The sequence below is a fragment of the Lissotriton vulgaris genome, chromosome 4_1, assembly GCF_964263255.1.
Source record: "Lissotriton vulgaris chromosome 4_1, aLisVul1.2, whole genome shotgun sequence".
Taxonomy (NCBI): domain Eukaryota; kingdom Metazoa; phylum Chordata; class Amphibia; order Caudata; family Salamandridae; genus Lissotriton; species Lissotriton vulgaris.
In genome coordinates, this window is record NC_141691.1 from 603,860,532 (window position 1) to 603,884,877 (window position 24,346).

General features: G+C 42.2%; 1 protein-coding gene across 2 annotated transcripts in view; it reads right to left on the reverse strand.

Annotated features, from left to right (window-relative positions):
• AOAH (acyloxyacyl hydrolase) overlaps positions 1-24,346 on the reverse strand; it is a 973,359-nt gene that overhangs the window by 915,557 nt on the left and 33,456 nt on the right. Inside the window, exon 1 of one of the 2 annotated variants that reach the window (XM_086964831.1) lies at positions 23,050-23,892. The exons of the other annotated variant lie outside the window; for it this stretch is intronic. Coding sequence (XP_086820957.1) covers positions 23,050-23,224 — 175 coding nt within the window. The 5' untranslated portion in view covers positions 23,225-23,892. Of the gene's footprint in view, positions 1-23,049; positions 23,893-24,346 lie in introns of those variants that run through there. 2 annotated transcript variants of the gene reach the window in all.

A 24,346-nucleotide genomic window follows, 5' to 3' on the forward strand; every position in this document is an offset into this window, starting at 1 on the left:
GTAGATTTATCTTCTTCACTTTGCTGGTTCCTGTACAGTGCTATATCCGCTTACAGACTGTACTCATACCTCAGACATACATTGTCATTCCTAAATAGTTATACAAAACTGTAAATACCAGTGCCATTTTGTCACAAGGTGTGAACAGACGTTCATGGACAAAATCTTGGATTCTAGTCTAAAAAAGTTCAGAGAAGATGTATCACATTGTCTGGTGATTTGGTTCTTCATGATGGAGAGTGCTTTCTTCAGTAAAATAATTGCTCTATCTAGATTTGTATGCATCATACAAACTGCCCAACGTTTTTTAAAGTAAAGACATACTTCAATAAACAGGAGCTGAAAGTCTGTACCAATTTTTAGAATGGGGGAACAGCAAGTTGTTAATTATAGGGGTTTATGATCGAGGCATTTCTTTGCCTGATCCTCCCAGTTGGTGGAGGTTAATAAGTGTGCTTTTGCATTCCATCAGGAATCTTTCTTATGGCATTTAGGCATGCCACAGGGGTGAGGGGATTACTTTGTCTTCTTTAAGTGGGTAGAAATCCAGTTACATTGCCTAACATTATCAGATCCTCTGGTATTGCAGTGAAAATGGCAGGGAGTTCTGACTCTTGAGATGTCTCCATGGAAGGCTATGCTGCTACGAGATCTGCAAACTCTGCTTGGATTTTAGAAGTGGGAAGAAATAGGGATATCTAAACTGGGGGACAAATTGGTCCTGGAGTCATTATAACATTCACTTACTTACATGAGAGGTTCTCACCGCCTGATTCCCAGGCTTTTAAATATCTGAAGGCCAAACATGTGTTACAGAGGTGATCAATGTTATAAGCTTTGGTACAAGATGAGTCACTGCTGGAGTAGAGGGTCCTGTCAGCACTGTTGCTGAAACATGACCTTACAAATCCCTAATAAATATCTCGGAGTCAGGTGTTAGGCAGCTGTGCATTTATTATACTAGACAGCTGTTAAAATGTGATTGGCCCAGCTGCGGTCCGTGCAGGTGACAGTAGTGGGGCAGTGAGGGGGGATTCCGAGGGACAATGCAGAGGGAAAATCAAATAAATAATGAATTTCCCCTCTGAATCATCCCTCAGAATCTCCCCTTACATGCCCCACGCCCCACCTCTGTTACCTGCATTGACCGCGGCTGGATTTCCACTACTGAACCCTCCCTAAGGAGATGCACACTGTTGTGATCATTTTATAAACAATGTGGTACTGCCCAAAGATCCAGCCTGGCTGGGAAAAGTTAGACTGGCTGTCCATTGTGATAGAATGCCCTGTTGAAATGTCATCAAAACTGGTATTGCTATGTCTCTGGGTGAGAAATCAATTCCTAAACATGCTAGAATCTTTGTTAACACAGCCTAGGATGTGGCTAACCAGGATGTAAGCCAGATTATGGAGTGGCTCGCTGTTTCCTACAGTTGATAATTGGAGTTAGGGAATGGACTGGTGCATGATGGCTCAAAAAAATATATATATAGGATCAGGGGGTGGCCCAAAAAATGTGATTAAGTGTGGGGACTGTGAAGAGTGTTCATATTAATTCTATAGAATACGGTATCTATCTACCTATCTATTCTGAATAAGGTATTTTTGTAGGTGGTTATGAAAAACGTGAAGTTATGTTAGTACACCTAATAAAGTCACTACCTGTTATAATGCTTATTCGAGTAAAATAAGGCCATAGTTGGTACATTTTGCTCACATGTGGAAGATATTACTGTAGTGTCTGCACTTCATACTTCCTTTCCCATAGTCTCCTGAGGGGTTTTTATTTCCATTATTTCCATTACTTCTACCTAATGAATGTACTACTATCCGGTACCATCATACTTCAAATAAATATACTTCATCAATTACCTGGATTCCTGATCATCTTTCACTACAATTACTATGTCTGGGGATATATGAGATTGCTGAGTTCTGTTCCTAGTAAGGCTATCTGCATGGCATAAATTGTCAAGATCACAGCTTATGTTGTTCTGAACTTGTGTGAACAGGCCAAGTAGATGACTGGTTGTCTGATGGGGTTCACGCAGCAGATAAGTCATGTTCCGTGCTTAGCGGCCTATTTACAAGCCCCTTGGACCATCAGTGCGTCACTTTTAATATGGGAAACAGTGACACACCGGTGGCGCAAGGGGCTTGTAAATAAGCTCCTTGCAGCCTGATTCATCATTCTCCCGTTTTGCGAGGCCCTAATAGCGATTCATAGCGAATCGCTATAAAGGACTCGCAAAACGGGATTCATGTAGAAATTGCATGAAGATATGCGATTCCTACATATTCCTCATTTGCGATTAGCAAATTGCTAATCGCAAATAAGGAATAACTCACCATTCATTCCTATGGGCCAAAAGGCCCATAGGAATGAATGGGGAGTATTCCTTATTTGCGATTAGCAATTTGCTAATCGCAAATAAGATAGCGATTTGAAGGGTGCCAGGTGTGTCCTAAGGACACCCTGTAGCACCCCTCAAATGAAATTTTACACAGGTGTTGCACACACACATGTCCAAAGGACATGTGTGTGTGTAACATGCAACTCAGAAAAATGCATTTAAATGCATTTTTCTGAGTTTTCGCAATTTACCACGAAGTCTGACCTCGCGGTAAATTGCGGCTAGAAATTGCGAATTCGCAAAATTAAATTGGATGATGAATTGCATTTAAGGAGATTCCTTAAATGTAATTCCTCGCAAAATTGCGAGATCGCAATTAGCGATTTTTACATTTGGGATGCTGAATCCCAAATGCAAAAATCGCTCTCGCAAAGGGCCAGATTCTCAGAATCTGGCCCTTTGCGAGCGCTATTTTCTTTGATGAATCGGGCGGTTGATTTTTAAACAAATGAGTGTGGGGCACAAAGTTTTCTTCCACTATTGGCCCTTCTGAAACTCATCTTTGCTGAATACCAAGGCTGGCTAGCATTTATTCCACCTCATGTCTGTTTCATGCACCATTCTACACTTATTGTTTTTTTAACTCACTCTAGCAATGTGTTTTTCACCGAACCTTCCACCTCTTGCCACTGTTTTATTTTCTTCCTTTCCCTCCACTATTTTCTGATTTTCTCTCTCCTTACCTTGGCCAAAGTCCGATGATGTACAATAAATCTCTGTTATTAGTGTTCATGCCCACAACCTTCAGCCAGCTTCACAAATTAAGCACTAGCTGCGTCTAACACAAAACTACAAAGCTATCTTCGCTGAAAATGCTAATGCAACAGGTATGTTAAAATCAGGACAGGAGAAAGCAGAAATGCTTCTGCGAACTTGTGCAGAGCTCATTTAAACTGTAGGACACCGGGTGAATTTGCATCCAACAAAACAAATTTTTAAAAGTTTATTATTTCCAAGGCTGGCCTGCACATTTACAAACAATGACCATGATTTGAACTTATTGACAAGGCATTTGTAGTGAATGAAAAGATGGATAGTCAGGTAGTTTCTTGAAGCTCTTTATTTCAAGTAAGATGAACAGGAGGAAACCCCACCAGGAACAGGATGGTCACTGCTCAGCCCTCTCTCTTCAACTGTCATTCCACATCCACTCCAGGCACACTAACATTCTACTCACTCTGTCATCCAGCATTCAACATTCCACACAGACATCACATTCATACTGGCTGAGCAGCTAGCAAGGAGATAACACAAGGTACAACATATCCCCTTTTCTTCAATGGAAATAAAACACAATAATATACTACATAGCAATTTAAAAGGAAGCAAAAGATAAAACTTGCAATATATATATATACAAAATAAGACCAGAATATCAAAGATAAGAGAAAGGAAGACTGAGTAAAAGATAAGCAGCAAGGAAAGAGTGCAAAAGAGAAACTGAAAAAATAGACTAAGAAAATATAGCTAAACACATCCCCTTCCCTTGGGAACATTAAAAATGGTAAAATGTAATAATACCAAAATGTATAAAACAACCACTGCAGAGTAGGCACAGCACAATAAAAGTGAGTACAGATAAATAAAAGGTAAGGCTGATGCTAAGTACAAAGATTACGTAGGGTGAAAACAGTGGAAAGGGCGCGCGCACACCCCGCACTGAATACGTATAGAGACCAGCTCTCAACAACCCTACAGGAGAAAATAACCTCTAAACTTAAAGTACCAGCAATTACAAGAAGCACCCAATCATGAACCTAAATCTGCACCACTAAATTTGTACCAAGTAAGTAACAACAATTAACAATCATAAGGGTAATACAGACTTACTTGAAACGCTGTATAAAGCATTGAAAGTAATACAGACTTACTCGAATTGCTGTACAAAGCATTGAAAGTAATACAGACTTACTTGAATCGCTGTATAAAGCATTGAAAGTAATACAGACTTACTCGAATTGCTGTACAAAGCATTGAAAGTAATACAGACTTACTTGAATCGCTGTATAAAGCATTGAAAGTAACACAGACTTACTTGAATTGCTGTATGAAGCATTAAACGTACTACAGACTTAATTGAATAGCTGTATAAATCATCAAAAAAACAGTCTTACTTAAATATCTGTATAAATAATCATAAATGTAGAACAGCAGACTTACTAGATTGCTGTATGAATTACTTTAAGTACAACAGACTTACATAAATTGCTGTATAAATTATTTAAACATCACTAAAAACTTACTTACATAAATTTCTGCATGGATAACTTCACGTCAAGCAGACTTATAAGAATCGCTGTATAAATTATCTAGACTGCTAAATAAATTACCACAATATTGGTTAAAATATCGTATAAATAAAAATCATAGTGCAATCGAGTTCTCCTCAGAAGAAGGAATAACTGTCCTCATTACCGCTTAATCCTCAAGTAATATGCACCACACTAAATGAAATAAAAGCACAAGACTGACGCAGCTACTTCTTGTAAGCAAACCGGATTACACACTGCGTCTGGCCAAGTACATTACTCTTCCGATGACACTCCGGTTGTCCACTGCGACTGTGTTCTCTTTCAGAAGGCACGCCGCACCGGGTGGCTCAAGGTCAGTGCGTGCTCCTTCTGCCTCGCAAAACATCTTAGAAGCGCTGGAGCGTGATGTCAGAAGCGTACGATGTGGCACAATGAAAGATCGCGCGACAGAGGCTCAAGGTAAGAATGTGCCTTCAATTCAAATGTCGCATGTATAACTGCTGTAACTTCAACGTACTCCCATAGCACTGAGAATGAGTCTATTCGCTATAATAAATGTGAAAAGGAACTAACTGAAACTGTCTGACCTGCAGCAAACTGAAGAGAAATCAATCCGCTCGTTGTTGAAATTGCCGTCAGTGGCTCCGCACGAACACGGGAAGCCCCACCAGATGGCGCTTGTTCCCAACCCTGTTAGACATCAAAAATACACGGAGCTAGTTAAAAGTGAAGGTTCAGAAATAAACAGCACAAGTGTTGCCGTTTCAATTAAGAGACAAACGTGCACTGTAAACCTCCTTTCCACTTTCCTTTCCTCTTTCCAGCTTGGCAGTTTAATTTGAATAACTCAGTAGGTTGACTGGCGTTGACGTTTAACACGAGTTAAAATGATGCACAAGCACTTAATAGACAAGGTGCTTTCGGTTGCTTGAAAATACTCATACAGTTTCAAACGATGTCACAATCCAGACCTGAGAGATTTTTACTCACAGTTTCATTCTTTAAAACGACATCTCATTTCCTTTTCCTCGAGAACACACAGTTTAAAAACGATGTCCGAAGCCAGTAAGTCATTTCCTTAACAGCCTTTTACTCAATGTGATAACAGATATTCTCTTTGCAGTTGCTGTATTCATTTACAAGCCTCTAAACAACTCGAGGTCAAGCAGGTCATGTTTGATCTGGCACTATTTAGAGTTTAGGGCGACCGATTTCAGGGTCACTGGTGGGGTTTCGGAGTGCCAGATAGCATGAAGAAAACTTTAAAAATGTAAAAGTCCTTTACCTTAATCAATGCTTGAAGGTACCTTAATTCGCTTGTAAGTAGTATCTTTCACGCTGTCAGTTCTTCAATCGTCGCCAAAATGTAGTGAATGAAAAGATGGATAGTCAGGTAGTTTCTTGAAGCTCTTTATTTCAAGTAAGATGAACAGGAGGAAACCCCACCAGGAACAGGATGGTCACTGCTCAGCCCTCTCTCTTCAACTGTCATTCCACATCCACACCAGGCACACTAACATTCTACTCACTCTGTCATCCAGCATTCAACATTCCACACAGACATCACATTCATACTGGCTGAGCAGCTAGCAAGGAGATAACACAAGGTACAACAGCATTCATCAATTCCCCACTGCTACTACTCCCTTCTGTTCAGAAGAAATAACAGGCAATGTTATCTTCCTAGAAAATGCTAGTAATGCCTATCATTTCTCACTTTCATATGGTCGATGTGGTGCTTGTATCCTCGACATGACTTGTCTGTGTGCACTATAGTGTTACAGATAGTGTGGAAAATAGTGTTACTCGGGAAAGCTCCATTATACTGGGAGATTTTACAGATTGACACTAATTGGCTAATAGACAGGCAGATAACCCATACAACTGTACAAGTATTGTGTAGAATTATTAAAGATTGTTCATCCTCCCAAACCGTAAGACTAGGCCTTCAGCCATGCAAACTCAACAATTATTTTCTAAGATGAACATCTCAACATCTCAACATCCCAAAAGCAAAAGGGGGAGAGTAGAGGTAGGATAAAATGGGGACCTGTCCTCTACTGTACTATATAAATAATCAAGAGTAGCACCCTCTAAAGGGTAAAGGGGGGATTCTTAACAATAACTTGCAGGAGATACAAAAAGAAAAGAAAAGGTTTTTTCTTCTTCATGAAACCCTCACCCACCCGGGTTGCCCCTTGGTGATATGCTTCATCATTGGGTCCATTCCTGTCCTCTACGGACAGGGGTGTGCTGCTACCAACAAATACCCTGGAGCACTGAATTGTTAACCCCTTCGCTGCTGGGGTTATTTACCTACTGTGCTGGGGGGGGTTGAGGGGGGCACGCACGGCGCCCGCATGCTCATGACGAGCTCAGCTCGTCATGAGGCACGGCGCTCCTGTGCTCATGACGAGCTGAGCTCGTCATGACTACACCCATTCCCGTGGAACGCTCAGCACAGCAGGGGAATTATCCCCGCATGCGAGCGTTCCAAGGCTCATGACGAGCTGAGCTCGTCATGAGCACCGGAGCGCCATGGCTGATGACGAGCTCAGCTCGTCATGAGCATGGAAGTAGCTAGATATAGGGGGGAGGTCCCTATACACCTAACTACATATGATAAATTTAAAGGGAGTGTTTTTTTTGCAGATATGAGAAAAGTTTAAAAATGCCAAATTCGTGGGTCCAAAAACAAATGTATTCCCTACCCCAAAAAAGGTATGGTAAAATCTGGGGACATGTGGGAAAACCTTAGGCGTCCGTACCTATTGTTTCCCTTTATGGTCAACTAGTTTCATGCCTCTCCCAAGGCATTTCATCAGGACCTAGAAGGAAAAATTATGTTCTCACTCCAAGTGTCACTATTAACACAATTATTAAGAAGAAAAAATCAAAGTAGATATACAGCACCTAATTGGACTGTATTAAATATCAAAAAGACCTGCCAGGATATAAAGGTAAAAAGGTTAGAAAATGCACCACCATATGGTCTGAATTGCTGCCCATAAGTCGTGGTGCTTTTGTGGTGGTGAGATAAAGAAATAAACTATACCACAAGGTGTGCTTGAACCTGTGGAAATAAGACGCATAAGAAAGTGCAAACATTTATCATGTAATAAAATGCCACCAGCATATATGTGTTTAAGGAAAGTTCCATACTTATAATGTGACCATCATTGGGCCCCATGAGTCCATCGGTGAGTATGAGGAGAGACGACTGTAGTCAAACCCTAAAATTTAGGCCCACGTGAAAAAAAGGCAAAATGAGCTTACTGGTATTGCAGTGTAACTCAGCGTTTGTCCTGAGATACGGGCAGGACGCCCCTACTTACAAAGTTAAAGCGACTCCCTCTCTGTAAAATCTGACCATGCTCGACGGTGGCTCTGAAGTTACTGGAGTGCCGGGCCGAGTAATTTTTTTTTTTTGAAAAATATGTTTATTGCGGAAAACATAGAGGACATGAACAGGCAAGACCTCCCATAAGCATTGAGAGGCCACATTAGCAATATGCGACATTCAGGTTTGTACACAGCCTCGAGGCCCACATCCCGGAGGCCGGGCGGCGTAATGTCAGTAAATGGCACAGTTATAATCATAGCCGTCTGCATACTGTCCACGTGTATCTCCAGTATCCGCTTGTTTTCACGTATTTCCCCTCCTACTTTCTCCATGGAGCCCTACTCCAATCCCTCTGGATAGATGAATTTCATAATAAAAAACACAGTCCAACACAGAACAACAAACATACCACCCGCCCCATACGTGGCATCAGATATAGAGTACGTGCAATAGCTAGGTCATCCATTCAGGGCCCAATAAGGTGCAGACATCACATTCAGTAGCGATCCTCTGGGATTCCAGACAAATCACAGGGTTATAAGATAGGGAACATTAGTGCGTGCCCAACCGGGCATTACTCCGGCCCAGGTCCCTCCATCCCGTTTCCCGCCGCCTCCTCCTCAGAACCAGACCCCTCAGGAGTGAACAATTCGGCACTAGTGGCATCCGAGTCATCCTCTGGCAGCGCCTCTGCACACATCAACCTCCAAGCTAGCAAGTCTTCCTGGATTCTTTCATCGCGGCGCGTGCATTGCATATGCGTCTCCTCAGCCAGGGACCACTCCCTAACATCCCTGAGCCACAGGGAGGGGCCGAGTAACATTTTAAACGCATTAGTGTGATACGTAGTTTACGTGGTCAGAATGAAAAACGACTAGATTGCGCCTCGTGAACCGGGGTAGAGAAGCCAATGGCTTCCGGGATTTCAGAAAACTACGTTATTTATTTACACAAAAACTGGATGGTATTGGTGAAACAGTGAAATAAATAAATGGAAAAAAACCACAAAAAAATGGGCTGCTCCCAAAAGTCTGACTGGATGTGGTTGTTGGATCAGTCCAAATCTCCAAAGGAAGTGAAAGTTTCGATCTCTTTTTCAAAGACAGCTGTCAATATACATAACTTTATGGGCACACGAAAGCAGGACAAATCCAAGGAGTCTCGCCTCTATTTTGTCACGGAATAAAGGTTCCTGAACCCAAATAGGGTGATGTAACCTTAATGCAAGGATAAATAACCTAACACTGCATGGTATGAATGATAAATAAAAAACCAACATCTCTGACTAGATGTGGGCCGTAAACCAAACCACCAGAGATAGTGGGTCTGGTTAACTACCTCAATGCCTAGTAATAGATGGGCATGAAACAAAAGAAAAGAACACAAAGCAGATGAACAAAGAAGAGGGTTATCACTCAAAACCAGGGTAAAGTCACACCCATGCATGGATGAATATTCTTGCGATTGGTTATGTAAAAAACGTATCATGCTGCAAGAGAAAATGGTAGAGCCCTCAAGGTCAAATTTCTGGCTCGAATCATCATTAGAGTCAAAGTGTATGCATATCATTGAGTGGACGATGAAAGAAACAGGGGGGTTGGGTGGTTGGTTCAGGTTAGGTGAACAGACCCCAAGGTACATTTTCATTCAATCCATAAATAAGACTTGAGTCTATAGACCCATCTCTGCTCTTTTTCGTAAAGGTCTGCTATTGTTATGGATCAATTCAATTATGGTCATTTCATCTCTGTCAGGGTGTGTTTCATTTCCAAGAAATGAGATGTCATTCTGGTGGTTGTTCATTGGCATCTTAATGTGCTGCGATGTTCGCATATGCATGTACTTACTTTCTTCGACGTCATGCCCAGATAATGTAGATTACAAATGCATGTGATCAAGTAAACAATGTTTTTTGATTGAGTTTGTAAATTTTTGTTGTTCCCAGACGGTTTTATCATTGAAGATGATTTCTTTGCTGGTTCTTGTGATGAGCCACACGCTGCAGTTGCCATAGGGATGGTGGCCACTGGTGGGAGCTAGAAAACCTTGGTTGGGTGTGTCATGCCGACACTGGCGTGGACGAGTGTGGACCAACATGTCCTTCAAGTTACGGTTATCGCACATCCACTCAAGCTACGCCAATGTTTATTTATGATCTTCGTGATGGTGTTGAGGCACTATTGTATGCTGTGATACATATAGGATGTGTGGTGTCTGTTTTTTTTGTGATGTGATCCAGCAGGGCTTGCTTGTCATTGTTTCTTGCTCTTTTCATAGCGTGTGAAACTATACGGTCAGGTTAATTACATTCCTTTAGTTTCGCATTGAGATCAGTTGCTTATTGTTTGAAATCCTTCAGCTCAGAGCATTTTCTCCGTAGACGTAGGAACTGCCCGAAGGGTATGTTCTCTTTCAGATGTCTCGGGTGATGGCTATCAAAACTCAAGAGGCAGTTCTTTGCTGTGGCCTTGAAATGGGTCATTACCTCAAGGCTAGGTGTGGGCGGAAAATCCGTTTCGCTCGCGGATTTTGCGGATTTTCGGGAAATTCGCAATCCGCGAGATTCGCGAATCTCCCGCAAAATCCGCAAATCCGCGAGCAGCGGATTTTGCTCGCACTGCTCGCACTGTTCGCGTGAGTTCGCGGCTTCCCAGTACAACTTCGCGCCCCGCGAATAAGTGCAAAATTGCAGAAATACGATCTAATCAAAACTGAAACTACTTACCAGGTTCAAAAGTTCAGGCTCATCATTAGTAGCCATTTCCTGTAGTGCTTGCTGAGGGGCCCCTCCAGAGTTCAGTTGCCAGTTGCAACTATTATGTGACCCTGCTCTGAACCTCAGAATAGTTACATATATGCCACAAAGGTCCTGAATTACAGCTAAGGGAGACAAGCAGGAGCCAGGCTGGCAGTTCAAATCCATTAATCAGCCCCTAATTCATTATTGTCAGTTGGGGCAGGGCAGGTGTTGTAACTAATTTTGCAACAATGAAAGCACTTAGCAAGTGCAAAAGTTCACTAATCAGGAAGCACTAAGGAAGCAGGTGCCAGCTAAAAAAATATTCTGTGACACATTAATCAGCCCCAAATTAATTCAGGTCACTTGAGGCAGGGAAGGTGTGCTTGCGTTGCCACAATAATGTACACTGACTGGACAACCAGAGGGTGCTGTGATGAAACAGAGGGTGGCATGGGTGGGCCAGAGGGTGGCATGAGTAGTCAGAGAGTGGCAGTGGTGACAGAGAGTGGCAGTGATGAAGAAGAGTGTCCCAAACAGGCTGGACACGTAGAAACAACAAGTTCGCGAAACTTGCGACCCGACAGGTAAGTTCGCAATTTGCGACATTGTACAAAACCCTCGCGAACTGGCAGAAACCCGCGCAAACACAAAAAAAAAAAATCCGCAAATTCGCGAGAATTCGCGGATTTTGCGGGTTGCGAGTTCGCAAATCCGCAAAATTCGCGAACGCGAGATTCGCAAAATTCGCCCATGCTTACTCAAGGCCCGTTCCATTGGCCATAATATTCAAGTCCAGAAAAACCATCATGGTTCTTGAAATAGTATACGTGAATTTGAGAAATTGGTTTTGTTCATTGAGCAAAGTGAGAAATGAATCCACTGTGTCTTCATCTCCATTCCAGATGACGAAAAAGTCGTTTATATATCTCTTCCAGAGTCCTATTCTTTCTCTGTAGGGGTTGTTGGATGACAAGATATTTTGTTGTTCAAGGTGAAGGACGTACAAGCCTGCCTTGGAGCAAATGTGCTGCCCATACGTGTTCCGTGCTTCTGTAAAAAAAGTTGGTTCTCAAAGGCGAAGACATTTTCTGTCAATACTAGATGGCAACACTCCATACCAGGTTGCATGGTGTCTGGTACTTCCAATCTGTGCTGAAGAGTACTGTCACCAGAATCTCCAAGGTTTCTGAATGGGGGAGGCTAGTATACAAGCTCTCTATAGAGGGTGCCCATCTTAACATCCCACCATAGCATGCACTTGCTACACATACCTCATTGCAAATGTGATGATGAATTACCTTGTCATCTCACTGATACCACCATAGTCATATACGGTATAGAGTTACTGTGCGAACATTTGGGTGCACAGCTTGGACATAGTTTCATATTTGATAAAAGTTACATGGTGTACCATTTACAAATCACTAAAGTTTGGGGTGCAAGTATTACTCCATGTTAAACAGGGAAAAGGCTGAGCACACCTGATCTGGGTTGCAGAGGTACATTTCAAGGTAAGTTGTGGCCTAATGTCAAAACCTGGTCCAAAATAAATATGTGAGAAAGGACAAAGCTTCTGTTAAAAAAGATTATCCAATGGTGCATATCTGGGAACGTGCCCATACATTTAAAAGTTTAGCAATACAGTACTAAAGACAAATTGTATGTAATGAGGATGTTTCTAAGATGTGGATGTTTATTAACAGAACATCACTGATGAAGCTGTTGCATTACAGACTGTTGAATAATGGAGAACATGTCAGTGTGCCACTTAGAGGTGGTTAACCTCACACTGGCATAGTAAGCAAGGCTCTAAGGTTGAATTCCATTGCCCTCATCAGGAATGTGTGTAGTATATTTTACCATACTACAGAGTACATAGTGCCTGACAGAAGGTGTCTTTTCAGTTGTAAATACACACCTGTCAACATCTTGCGCTAAATTTGTGCGTCATGTGAAGCCTTTAAGAGGGTTCTCCCATTAAGGTGAATAAAAAAATTGGCCACAGGTTTTTCCATGATGTAATACTTTAAGTCCAAAAACCCTATAGGATACTGTAGCAATGACTAGATGGTATCATCAATGATTTCATTTGAAATGTCATAAGTGATGTCATCAATTATGTCACATGCCACAAGTGAGGTAATATGTGAGGTGATAAGCAGTGCACGGTTGGCATGTAAGTTATAGTTAGCTCAGTAAATTATAACTGGTGAATTTCAGTGTTTCTTTGCTTTGCAAATGTAAATTTTTGTGTTTTTTCAACGCTTATCTATAATGCCACTTTAATCTTTGTTTTTTTCGATTTCTATTTTTTTTAACTAATCTAGGATCTTATTACAATTCTTAACTTCAACATCAATTTTTTCAGTGAATGTCTGAGCTTTTTTAAATGTAAGTTAAGATCTTATTACGGCACCTAATTATTACATCACTTTATCCTTTGTTTTTCAATGAATTTCTTTTTTTTTAAAATATATACAGCAAACTTCCACATTGAACATAGCCCTGTACCATTCCCCCTTGGACGGCAACAAATTGCTGCAAACTCCTTTGAGCCATGTGCATCAGGGGCTTTGCTACAGGGCCTGGCCTCTGAGCAAGCCCTGCACCCATTCCCCCATTGACTGCCAACTCCCCCACTGTGCATGGCCTGAAGAATAGGCCACAGGGCCTGGCCTCCAGCCTTGCCATTCTTCCAACTTTGCTGCAGGTGGCAAACACCCCTGATGAACATGGCCTTTGGCTGTGCACAGAGGGGAACTGACTGCAGGACTTTGCTTCTAGCCTGGCCCTGCACCCAGTCCCCTGCAGGCCGTAAACCCCCCTTTGGACCGCAAACCTAAATTAAATTTAATATTCGTTTTCTTTAATTGTTTTGCAGGTACTGCTCTACTTCCATGGTACAGGCACTCATATTTCTCCCCAATGGTACCACAGTACTGCACAGTGCTATATTACCATGGGTGGGAAGCTTGTGTTGTGGCTCCTGGTACATCACCGGAGAGCTGCACTGGGTCCCATAGAAATATTGTAGTACATGTGGCACAAACAACCTGTGTTTTGCCCTGAAGGGAGTTTGGGGGGGGATTCCTCCAGACCACCCAAAAGTGCCAGGGGGTCAGTGTCCCCATATATCTTTTTTTTTTACTTCAGCACATTGGGAAAGAGTCCCCAAATCTTGTTATGGCGACAGCAACATTTTTCTCTAATTTACAGCCAACCAATCACATCTCTCTGTACCATGGGACCATTCCTAGCCCTGCCGTACCAAAATGGCTGACAGAAAACAAAACTTCCCCCAGCCAATCAGTAGACCCTATTTTTACAATTTCAGTACCGCAGGATCATCTTTTCAGATGGTCCGTTTTAAAAGCCCATTCATGAGCTTCCCTACTAAATACAAATGTCTCAAAAATGGATTCAAAGATATATACCATATCTCAAAATGCTCACTTTCTGAGAAAGTTCAAACTTTTTGCCAACTTTGGTATGATACCATTCTTCTGGTTTTTTTGTGTCGATACCAGAATTTCCCTGTGGGAGGTCAATGTTTTGGGAACCCCATTTTCCTTAGTCCCTGCTTGGTGGATTACCCTGAAACTTTCCAGGAAGAAGCTGAGGTGGATGAAAGTCCAACAAAGTTCAATGCCACAGACTATGCCTTATTTTAGCTTGTGGAAATCCGAATGGTGCATTAATTAATCTAATGCAATGAGATGCATTTTTGGAGTTACTCCGAGTCACTGTCTGCAAAACCTTAAATCCTAATTAGCTTAAGACAAATTTATCAGTCACGAAATTCAAAATACATTTATAAACAACCCCAGTAGAATGGCTGGAAGGCTGAACAAGGAACAGGTTTCCAAGTGTGCGAATGAGAATGTCAAGAAATATTTTGAGGAGGCTCCTATCCCACTTATTTGGAGTTCGCCATAATAAATAACTCCACACAAGGGAATGTAGCCTTTTGAGCAAATGCACTTTTTTGAAAAAAAATTCTCTACAGAGAAAACATTTTTTCTTATGGAGAAATATATTCCTGTACACCCACAGTTGATCTGGAGGTAATCGGTACCCCACAATTTCCTGGAAGTAGAGTTGCTCCAACCCTTGGCAGAATTAAATCTCCAGCCATTTTCAGGGTGGAAATGGAGCTGAGCTTAGAGGAATTTGGGAATGCCCACAAACGTAAATGCTTGTGGGTCTTCCTAAATGGTTTCAAGGCAAATAACACTTTGGAACGCCAACTTCTCACATTTTGAGTTGGATTTACTGTAGTGGATTTCTCTTCACTCTTTGTAGAGGAATTATCTATAATAAATACATATCCGGCAGAAACCCCTTTGTGAATTTCTGACAGGTGTAAAAATGTTGCATTTGGTTGTAAACGTACGTTTACCAGCGTAAATTAGGTCTATAAATGTATCTATGGAAGTCAAATGTTGGGCAACTACGTGTTGTGGATTCATGTAGGGATCTGCAAAGTGTGAAGCTTAGCACTTTGCATATTTTTGTGTAACCTCGCTAACTTTGCGAAAGTATGAAGCTAGATAAGTATTTTTAAAAATATTCCTTCTTTTGTACATAGCCGAAGTCACATCCTTCAAAGGCAACCCTGTGTTAGTGGTTCCAAAGAGCTGCTTGCCTCCCTTTCTGCTGTACTGAAGATCACAGGCCAGGTTTTAGGAGCAGTAAAGCGGAAGGATTCTATTAGTTTCTTAGCTCACTCAAATTTGAATTACTGCATGGAAAACAATAGTATTCCTTGCAAGTCTTCAGGCAAAAGGATGGCTGAGATGCAAAAGGAACATGCACGTTTATAATTTGCATTGCCTTAATTCTACACATAGAAAGTGGGATTCTAGATACATTATTTTCTAGTGGGAGGCAGTGAGTTTTAAATGTCATCAAAACTTCATAACTTTGTTACATGCTTTTTAGTTGCATATTTGTTTAAACAGGAAAATGTATTTTGAAAACAGTACTACATGTCACTGCTGTAGAAGGATGTTTACTATGTTACGCCACTTTCTGGCTTTATTATTGGTTGATATGGTAATTTTCACAAATAATATAAAAAATAAATAATTTATCAGCGTTACATCATTTCGGGGAAACATGGGTTTTGAAACAACTTTTGAAAGGACCTCCTGCTTGTGTTCCAAAACCTTAAAGACATTGCCTTCCACAATGTATTTGTGTTACCTTAAATATTCATAAATTGTGAAAGGCAATGCCTAGTTGTAGAGTCGGATTCTTCATCTTTTCAAGTAAAAGTTTATTCAGTTGAAACACTATATGCAGCTTCCCAAGAAACGTCCTGCCCAGGTCTCCTCAAGCCAGCCCCTGCTCCAGAGGTTCCAGTGCAAATATTCTGGAGCCTGAGAAGCATGCACTGGTAAGACCGAGGACTGTCCACATTACAAAAGTAAACATGACATCTATATAGCACCTAATATATTACAATAGTAAACAAAATGCATAACATACCTTTCCCTCTTAATGTAAAATACACTACAGAGAAAATACACATAAAAATATATGTACATTATAAGAAAACAACCTATCCATTTATATTGCGCCCAAACTCATCCATCCATTTGGGTCTAACACTCACCCTTTTATCTCACACTTTCTCTTGTTCTGCTACAGTAACTTACACACCTAAATCCTCTACCACTTGTTCCCCTCTTGAAATGATCTTCTCACCAGAAGTGTCAATTCCGTCCAACTCAACCACCTCATCATCGCTATGCCAATTTAACTCCTTACCATCATTCACCTTGTCTCTAATAACCTCTCCTTCTACCTCACTACTCACACCCAATTCTTTATGAATGGAAACAGTAACAAATAAAGACTTCTTATCCAAATCCTTGGAATCATTCTCATACAAACTACCATTCCCTTTGAGAACGGCAATCCTCTTAAGGTTACAAACCTTACCATCACTCAAAAGGGCAGCATTGCGTAACATTTTAGTCACATGTAGGGGCTCGGAATAATGATTGTCACCTTTCTTTACTGTCCATGTTTTTTTACTTTCACTCACATTCCCACTCTGATATACACATTCTCTGGGCCCTTCTTGAGGTGAAAAGCTTGTTTATACTGTAGATGCTTTTCAACAATTCTTCTCCTGATCTTTTCCACTGATACATTCACCTCAGATGCCTTTGTCAACCACTCAGGATTACACTTAGTTCTCTCCTCCTGTCCTCTTATGACCTCAAAAGGAGATACCTCCAAAGCTTCATGTATGGTGGTTCTATACACCGACACAGTTTTATAAACCTGTACCTCCCACTCTTCAGCCTTCACAACAGCAAGTTGAATGCCATTCTTTAAAACTCTGTTGAATCTCTCGATCATTCCCTTGCTGCTAAGGATGTGGTTCTATGTTTCCTCTGATTCTTTCAAGATATTTCTTAGCTAAATTATACATAAACTGCACACTGCTATCACTTATTTGAACTGTTAATCCATCATCCATGAAAACACTGTCCATGTACTTTAGCACCTCTACAGAATCAATTTTCTCTACCACCTTAATGACTGGCCATCTAGAAAATACATCAATCACTGCAATTATGTACTTAGACTAGGTACCAATGGGACCCATGATATCTATAGCAACAGTGTGCCATGGACCTTCTGGAACAATAGGTTCATACAAGTTAGGCCTCAAACTCCTTAAGGACTTGTCCGAATGAGCAAATACCACACAGTTCCTTACCTCCTTTCTGCACACAAATCTATGCCAGGCCACCAATGCCACTTATTAACCCTCTGCTTGGTTTTTACAATCCCACAATGATCATCATGGCACACCCTCGTGATACAATCCCTAGGAGAAACAGGAGGCACTGCTCTATCCTCTCTAAAAATAGTTCCTTGATTCTCTGACAACTCACTCTGTATCCCCCCAAATTGTTCCAAACGCTTTGAAATCATATATTTCCTAGACCAACCCTGCACCCCCCACTTTATGAGTAGCTGTAAGTCTTCATCTTTTAAATATTCTTTTTTTCTTTCTTTTTTCTTATTTCACACCAGAGGCACCTTCATCGTGAATTAGAGCAATTTATAACGTATCCCATTCATTCTCGTTGCAATCTTTCATGTCCAAGGGCATGCAGGATATGAAATCAGCCAAAATATTACTTTTACCGGCACATACCCAATTTTATAGATAAAATCTGGTAGGTGCATTGACATTCTTGCAGAAGCCTTGTAAAGACCCTTAGTTGTCAACAATTTACAAGCGGTTTGTGGTCACTCCTGACAGTGCATTTCCTGCTACTCAAAGGGGCGGAAATGCTCCAGAGCCCACACACAGGCTAGTGTCTCTTTCTCAATGAATAAGAATTTCTCTTCCACTGTTGAAAAAGCTTTAGAGGCATATGCAATAATATTTTCCCTACCATGCTCATTGATCTGAGACAAAACACCTCCCAACCTGGTTTTGCTTGCATTTGCAGTAACCACATTCATACAACCAGATGAAAACAATTCAGTCTCAGTGCCTGGACAATAGCACACTTGACCTCCTCAAACTACTTTTTGCATACTACTGACCACAGGAATTTAATTGTGTTCTTTAGCAGTTGTCTTATATTGTAAACTTTGCTTGAGAATCCTTTTACAATTTTGCATAAAATTGCACCACACCTAGAAAAGATCTAACTGCATCCTTGTTGACTGGATGCCGAGCATTATTTATCACATCCACCAGCTGGGGCTTAGTAGCAACACCATCATCACTGCACCCTGAGTTTACACTTGGAGTGCGCCTCGGTCAAACCCTTCTCTTCCAGAGCACCCGAAACATCCTCAAAAAACTTGTCATGCACACACTTATCTTTCCTTAAGACTAATATGTTATCCTGGAAACACCTTACCTTTGTGGGTTTTCGAAATAACTGATACATAAGGCTTTGCAAAATAGCTGCCGCGGATTCCAGGCCAAAAGGCATCCCTTTGTACTGAAAACACCCAGTGAGAGTAATGAAAGCAGGCCACTTTTTGCTCTCCTTATCCAAAAGAATCTGGTGGGGTGGTAGGCTGCAGACAAGTCTATGGTAGAAAACCATTTAGCATCATTTATAAGTGTTAGCATCTCTGAGATCTTTGGTAAAGGGAATTTATGTTATGTTATGTTATGTTATGTTATGTTATTTTATTTTGTATAGCGCTCAGATGCCGCAGCCAAGAGGCGTCCCGGCGCTTTTTTGGAGATGAAACACACAACACAGCAGAAAGGACCAAGTAACACTGAAGCTAAGCAGAGGAGAATAGATGAGTTTTTAGTAGTTTCCTAAACTGAAACAGATCTGGGATGGCACGAAGTGATGCAGGCTATCCACTACAATGTTGCTATTAAGATCGCGCAAATCTATGCACAACCTACTCTTGCTGTTACTATGTCTGGCAACTTCAACAGGAGAAATCCACTTGGATGAACCAATTGGTCCATTAATGTCCGCACAGACTAACATATCCATCTCTTTCACAACTTCATCCCTGATGAGAATAGGAGTGTCCTTTGCCCAAGTGTATTTTAGGGCAAGCATCCGTCTTTAAAAGGATATGGTGCCCGAAACCTTTCAACACACTCACCTTTCCACTGAATAACTTGGGAAACTTTGTCAACATTTCCATTCTGACAGTCCCACCCTTATCTCTAATCAAAATTGTGTCAGGACTATTTGGATTGAGAATAATATGCAACTCACTGTGGTCTCTCCACCCAAAAATGGAGAGACCCTTCTTTGACACATACAACTTTCTGATACTCTGTTCTTAAAGCTAAATACCAATGATCTGTAACCAACTATGTCTATCTTTTCCACAGAATAACCTTCCTGACCGAGATCTGCTGTCAAAAATGTATTCCCCATTTTCCTTTTAAATTTTGAATTCTATACATCCTCACTTACAGCCGTGTTTGGGAACCAGAGCCAACATACATTTGTAACAACACACCCCAATGGTCACTGAACACACAGGTTTCTTTTTAACCTCACACATATTGCCTTTGATGTTTAACACAAATTGAAATTTTACCATTTCACTGTCCACTTTGCAATGCATCACTTTTTTTTAACAAACTCTCATCCTCTCTGGAGGTGCCCTCATCAACACACTTTAAATCCTTTCTTTTTCTTACTAACTCTTGCATAGTGTCCTATCATCCCACATGCAGAGCACTTTTGTTTCACAACAGGTCAAACTTTACTTGATGCTAGAACTAAACTAAAGCCTCAAGGGTAATAATTTAGACCCTTTCTTTTTGCCAAATCATGAGAGTTTATGCTTTCATTTTTTTGTTTACTCACTCCCTTGTTTTAGATTTTCCCAACTACTTCTTCAGCAGCGCCCTTAGATTCTGCTTTAAAAGCTTTAGCACTGCAACAGGATAATTCTACCTTCCTTTCTATAGCTAGATTATCTTTGAATTCTGCATACCCATTGATCTATAATCTCTCTTGAATAGCCAGATCACGGGTATGCATCACAACCTAACCATGAATGAGTTGTTATTGGAGATGATGAAACTTGCAAACCCCTGCCAGTTTCTTTAACCCCTTCCATGCTGATGACGAACCCCAGCCGTCATGCACTACGGTGCTCGTGTGCTGATGACGGCTGGGGTTCGTCACGGCCCGCCCCTGTTCGTGTTGTTTACAGCACACCAGGGGAATCGCGGCCGCATGGAAGGGGTTAACGCTGCTACATACACATGTATAGTTTCTCCCAACACTTGCTTGCTCTGGAAAAAACGTGTATAAAAGTTTAAAAAATACGCCTTCCACTCAACACATTCCATGCATGGGTTCCTACCTGAAGGCCAGAATGCTTGTGGAGGCTGTAGTGTAAAATTTTGCATCGCCATGGTCTTATACAACATGGATCACACAACACACAGTGTCCCATCTTTCTCCCGAGTGACTACTTCACCAAGGTGTAGATATTTTAAAATAACACAGTCCTCAATCTTCACCCAAATAAGAACTCTTCACACAACCCGCAGTGTCCCTTCTTCACCCCAAGGGACTTGTTCGCTGAGGTGTAGATATTTTAAAATAACGCAGAGTTCAATCTTCTCCTGACTAGGGACTCAACCACTATGTTTACGATGACTTAAAATATCAATAAATATCTACTTACAGGGCTGTGTGTATCACGTACGCTTCACTCTGCAAATATAAGTAGAATTCAGTATTATTTTAATCAAAAGGCTCAATCTTAAATTGTGTGATTTTTAGTCCCAGCTGCTTTTGGCACAAACTGGTAGATCTGATAGACAGCAGCCTTCTATTTAAATACATCGCCGGGAAATTTAAATAATGATCCCAGATATCAATGCCAAACTCCACGCTTAATACATCAAAGTATAATTTTCTCTTCAAACTGGCCGCATGTCAAAAATAGCGTGTCAAGCCATGTAGACATAGCCATTCCCCAATGAAGAGAAGCATGATGAAAATGCACATACGTATCATCAATGCACATTCACTGCGATTCTCTGTGGAATGAAAACAAAGATGTCCTCCGGAATGCCACGGTTCCATGCACTCTTTCACCTCCACAAGAGCAAGCTCCTTTGAAAAAATACTGCGGCTGTAGCAGATACCAGCTGCCCAGGTGCTGGTCTTCTAGTAAGTTCCTTTCAATGCAGTAAATTTGCATTAGAATTCACCAGTAGCTAAATACTACTAGGCTGCAGAAAACGTTCCCTTTAACGCTGTATACAAAAATGTAATGTCAAGCTGCTTAAAATTCAGCACTTGGTCTAAATACTAAAATGCTGTCAAACGCAGTTTCTTCTATCATGGTATTTCCACAATGAAGATCGTCGCCACAATTGTAGAGTCAGAGTCTTCATCTTTTCAAGTAAAAGTTTATTTAGCTGAAATACCATATGCGGTTTCACAAGAAACTTCAGCTCAAGCCAGCAACTTCTCCAGCGGTTCCAGTGAAAAGATTCTGCGGAAAGGGGATGGTGGGGCAGGGGGGGTGAAAAATAAAAATAAAGATCACTTACCTTTTCCCGCCGTATGCTTCTCGTTGTCCTCTGCTCTTCCCCCGCTCCTAGAACCAAGAAGCACCCAAACACCCCTAAGCCAATCACGAAGCAGCATTGCGATTGGTTTGCGCACTCTGGTTCAGCGCAGGGACTGCGAGCATGTTCATGATCTCCACCCAGGCTGTGCAATACAGCCCGGTGGAGAGTATTATAAATGCGCATAACTGTTTGGCCAGCCCAAGACGCTCGGCCAAACTGTCCAACGCACTTAAGGTGCATATACCATTCCTCCTCCTGCACTGTGACAGAAGCCCAGCCCCGCCACGCCCAACCTGGCTCAGTAGAGAAAAATAAAATGATAGCATCCTGTTATTATCATTTTATTTTTCCTTTGATGCACTGCTCAGAAGCAGTGGAACGGCGCTCCTCCACCTCAGGGGAGAAGCTGCTGGTGCACTACATATTACAAAAGTAAACACTTCATCCACATAGCACATAATAAAATACAAAAGTAAATATAATGCATTACACTACTTCCCTCTAAGGACACTGCAGGAGGCAATGGGGCACTTCCTGAAGTCAGCAAAGGGAACTAGGATTGGTCTGGACCCTTACTCCGTGCTCAGTACACATGTGGAGTGGTGTGGCTCACTGGTTAGAGGCTGCAGACCCGGAAGCAGAGGACGGCCCGGGACCAGGGTTCAATCCCTGACGTGGCAGGGTCGTGAACCAGGGTCAGCGGACTCGATAAATCTTGCCTCGGTGCCTACTCTAACCAGGGATCACACTCGGCAACTCTGGGCATTAGCTTGCTTCATCTCCACAACGGCCCCCCACAAACGCCGGGGATGCCTGGTTTCACCTTGGAGATACCCAGGAGGGAACATCTCACAGGGAAAGCCAGGACGGGTTCCCCAGCGGTCTATAGCGCCAGGACGCCTCCGGGTAGCAGTGCGCTTTACAAGACACACACATTTACATTACAAATTGGGTACTAGGCCATGCATAGGTTCCCTTCAATTTTACACTCAACATTACTGATGATAAGCAACAGTCATTTCTTAGACTTGTCCAAACTGGACCCATCATGTTGCCAGTGTCTGAAACAGAAGATCTTCTGAAACCCTTTGTTGGTTTTTGCACCCATCACATCCACCATCTTGGCCCAACTATGTTCCTCATGGCCCTCCCAGATCCAGAGTCCTAGAGCCGGCCTGGCTTAAGTCTAATTTTTTAACATATGTGGCAGAGATTCAAAGGCCATTGCATACCTGCACAGGAGACTCCTCTTCCGATCTGAGAGGAAGCAGGCGAGGTGGGCTGCTGACCAATCCCCCACACGGAGACAGGAGAGCAGGAGGAGGGTCCTTGAAGCAGCAGCAGTAAGAGATAAGTACCGGCCAGGGAGGCATGTGGGCCTGCGAGGACCATCACAGGCGCCTTCATTTCAGAGACAGTGTGCTCGGAGTGTGATGGGAGACAGATAGATGTATAACTGGGACGGAGACGTTGTGCGAGGCGTTATGAGTATCAGATCTATGTAAGAACAAATTGTAGTTTGTAATGAATTACTGATTATTCTTTTTTTTGTTTGAAGCCGTGCGGGTTTGTTAAGAGGGTGAAGTGTGTAAGGGCAAACACTCTTACGTGAGGCGTGTGCGATGGGATGCAATAATGTCCCGGGGCCAGGGATTGTTAGTATGATGTGCAATGGCTGGCGGATTACTTCTCTGAGATAAACGCTAGGGTAGTCAGTACGAATGCAGCAAACCCAGCTCGCGGAGGGTCACGGGATGCGTGAAAGAAGCGTCACGTTGAAATCGCGTGCCCTCCGGTCGGAATTCATGGAACGCCGTGCGTCACTACTGCCCTTAGAGATGCTGCAGCCTCTTCTATCTCCTCCTTTGTGGTAGGGGCTGACGTGCTGCGTAGTTCTTTTAAGGAGATTCTCACAGACCTGCGGTGCAGACCCGCCTTCAGCCTGTGAGGTGCGGGACTGCCCGCCCTCTGTCCTGTTCCCGTACGTATGTGCCCCGTGAGAGGCTGCTGCCACCGCACCGGTGCGGCTTCCCACACTACCGCGCGGCTGCGGAGAGCTCTGCAGGCTTCTGAACGGACAGTTCCTGTTTTTCTTTTCAATTTTTTTTAAGAGGAAGGAGAGCGTGAGTAATCAGAAACGGCACCCCGGGCAGTCCCTTCTGTAAAAGCGTGCAGCGGCCCGAGGGAGTCTCCAGAAGATAAGTCATTCAACACCATTGATAGCACATTACTGTAATATGAATATACAGCAAATAAAGAAAGGTATGCAGCAAGTCATGAGCCCAACTAAAGTGTGCAGCGTTACATATTCGTATAGCCTAGGCATAAATCAAGTATATACAGTGCCACACACGCACCAACGAAAAGTATTTGAAAGCCCACAAGACAGAACATGGCTAATCATGTAACGCATCAGCTGAACGTGACAGAAGCACATCCATGCATCAGTTATAATATCAGTATACAATGAGAAACACACACAATAATTAGAAGCACATTTTAAAACATACATTCAGAACCGTCAGATCC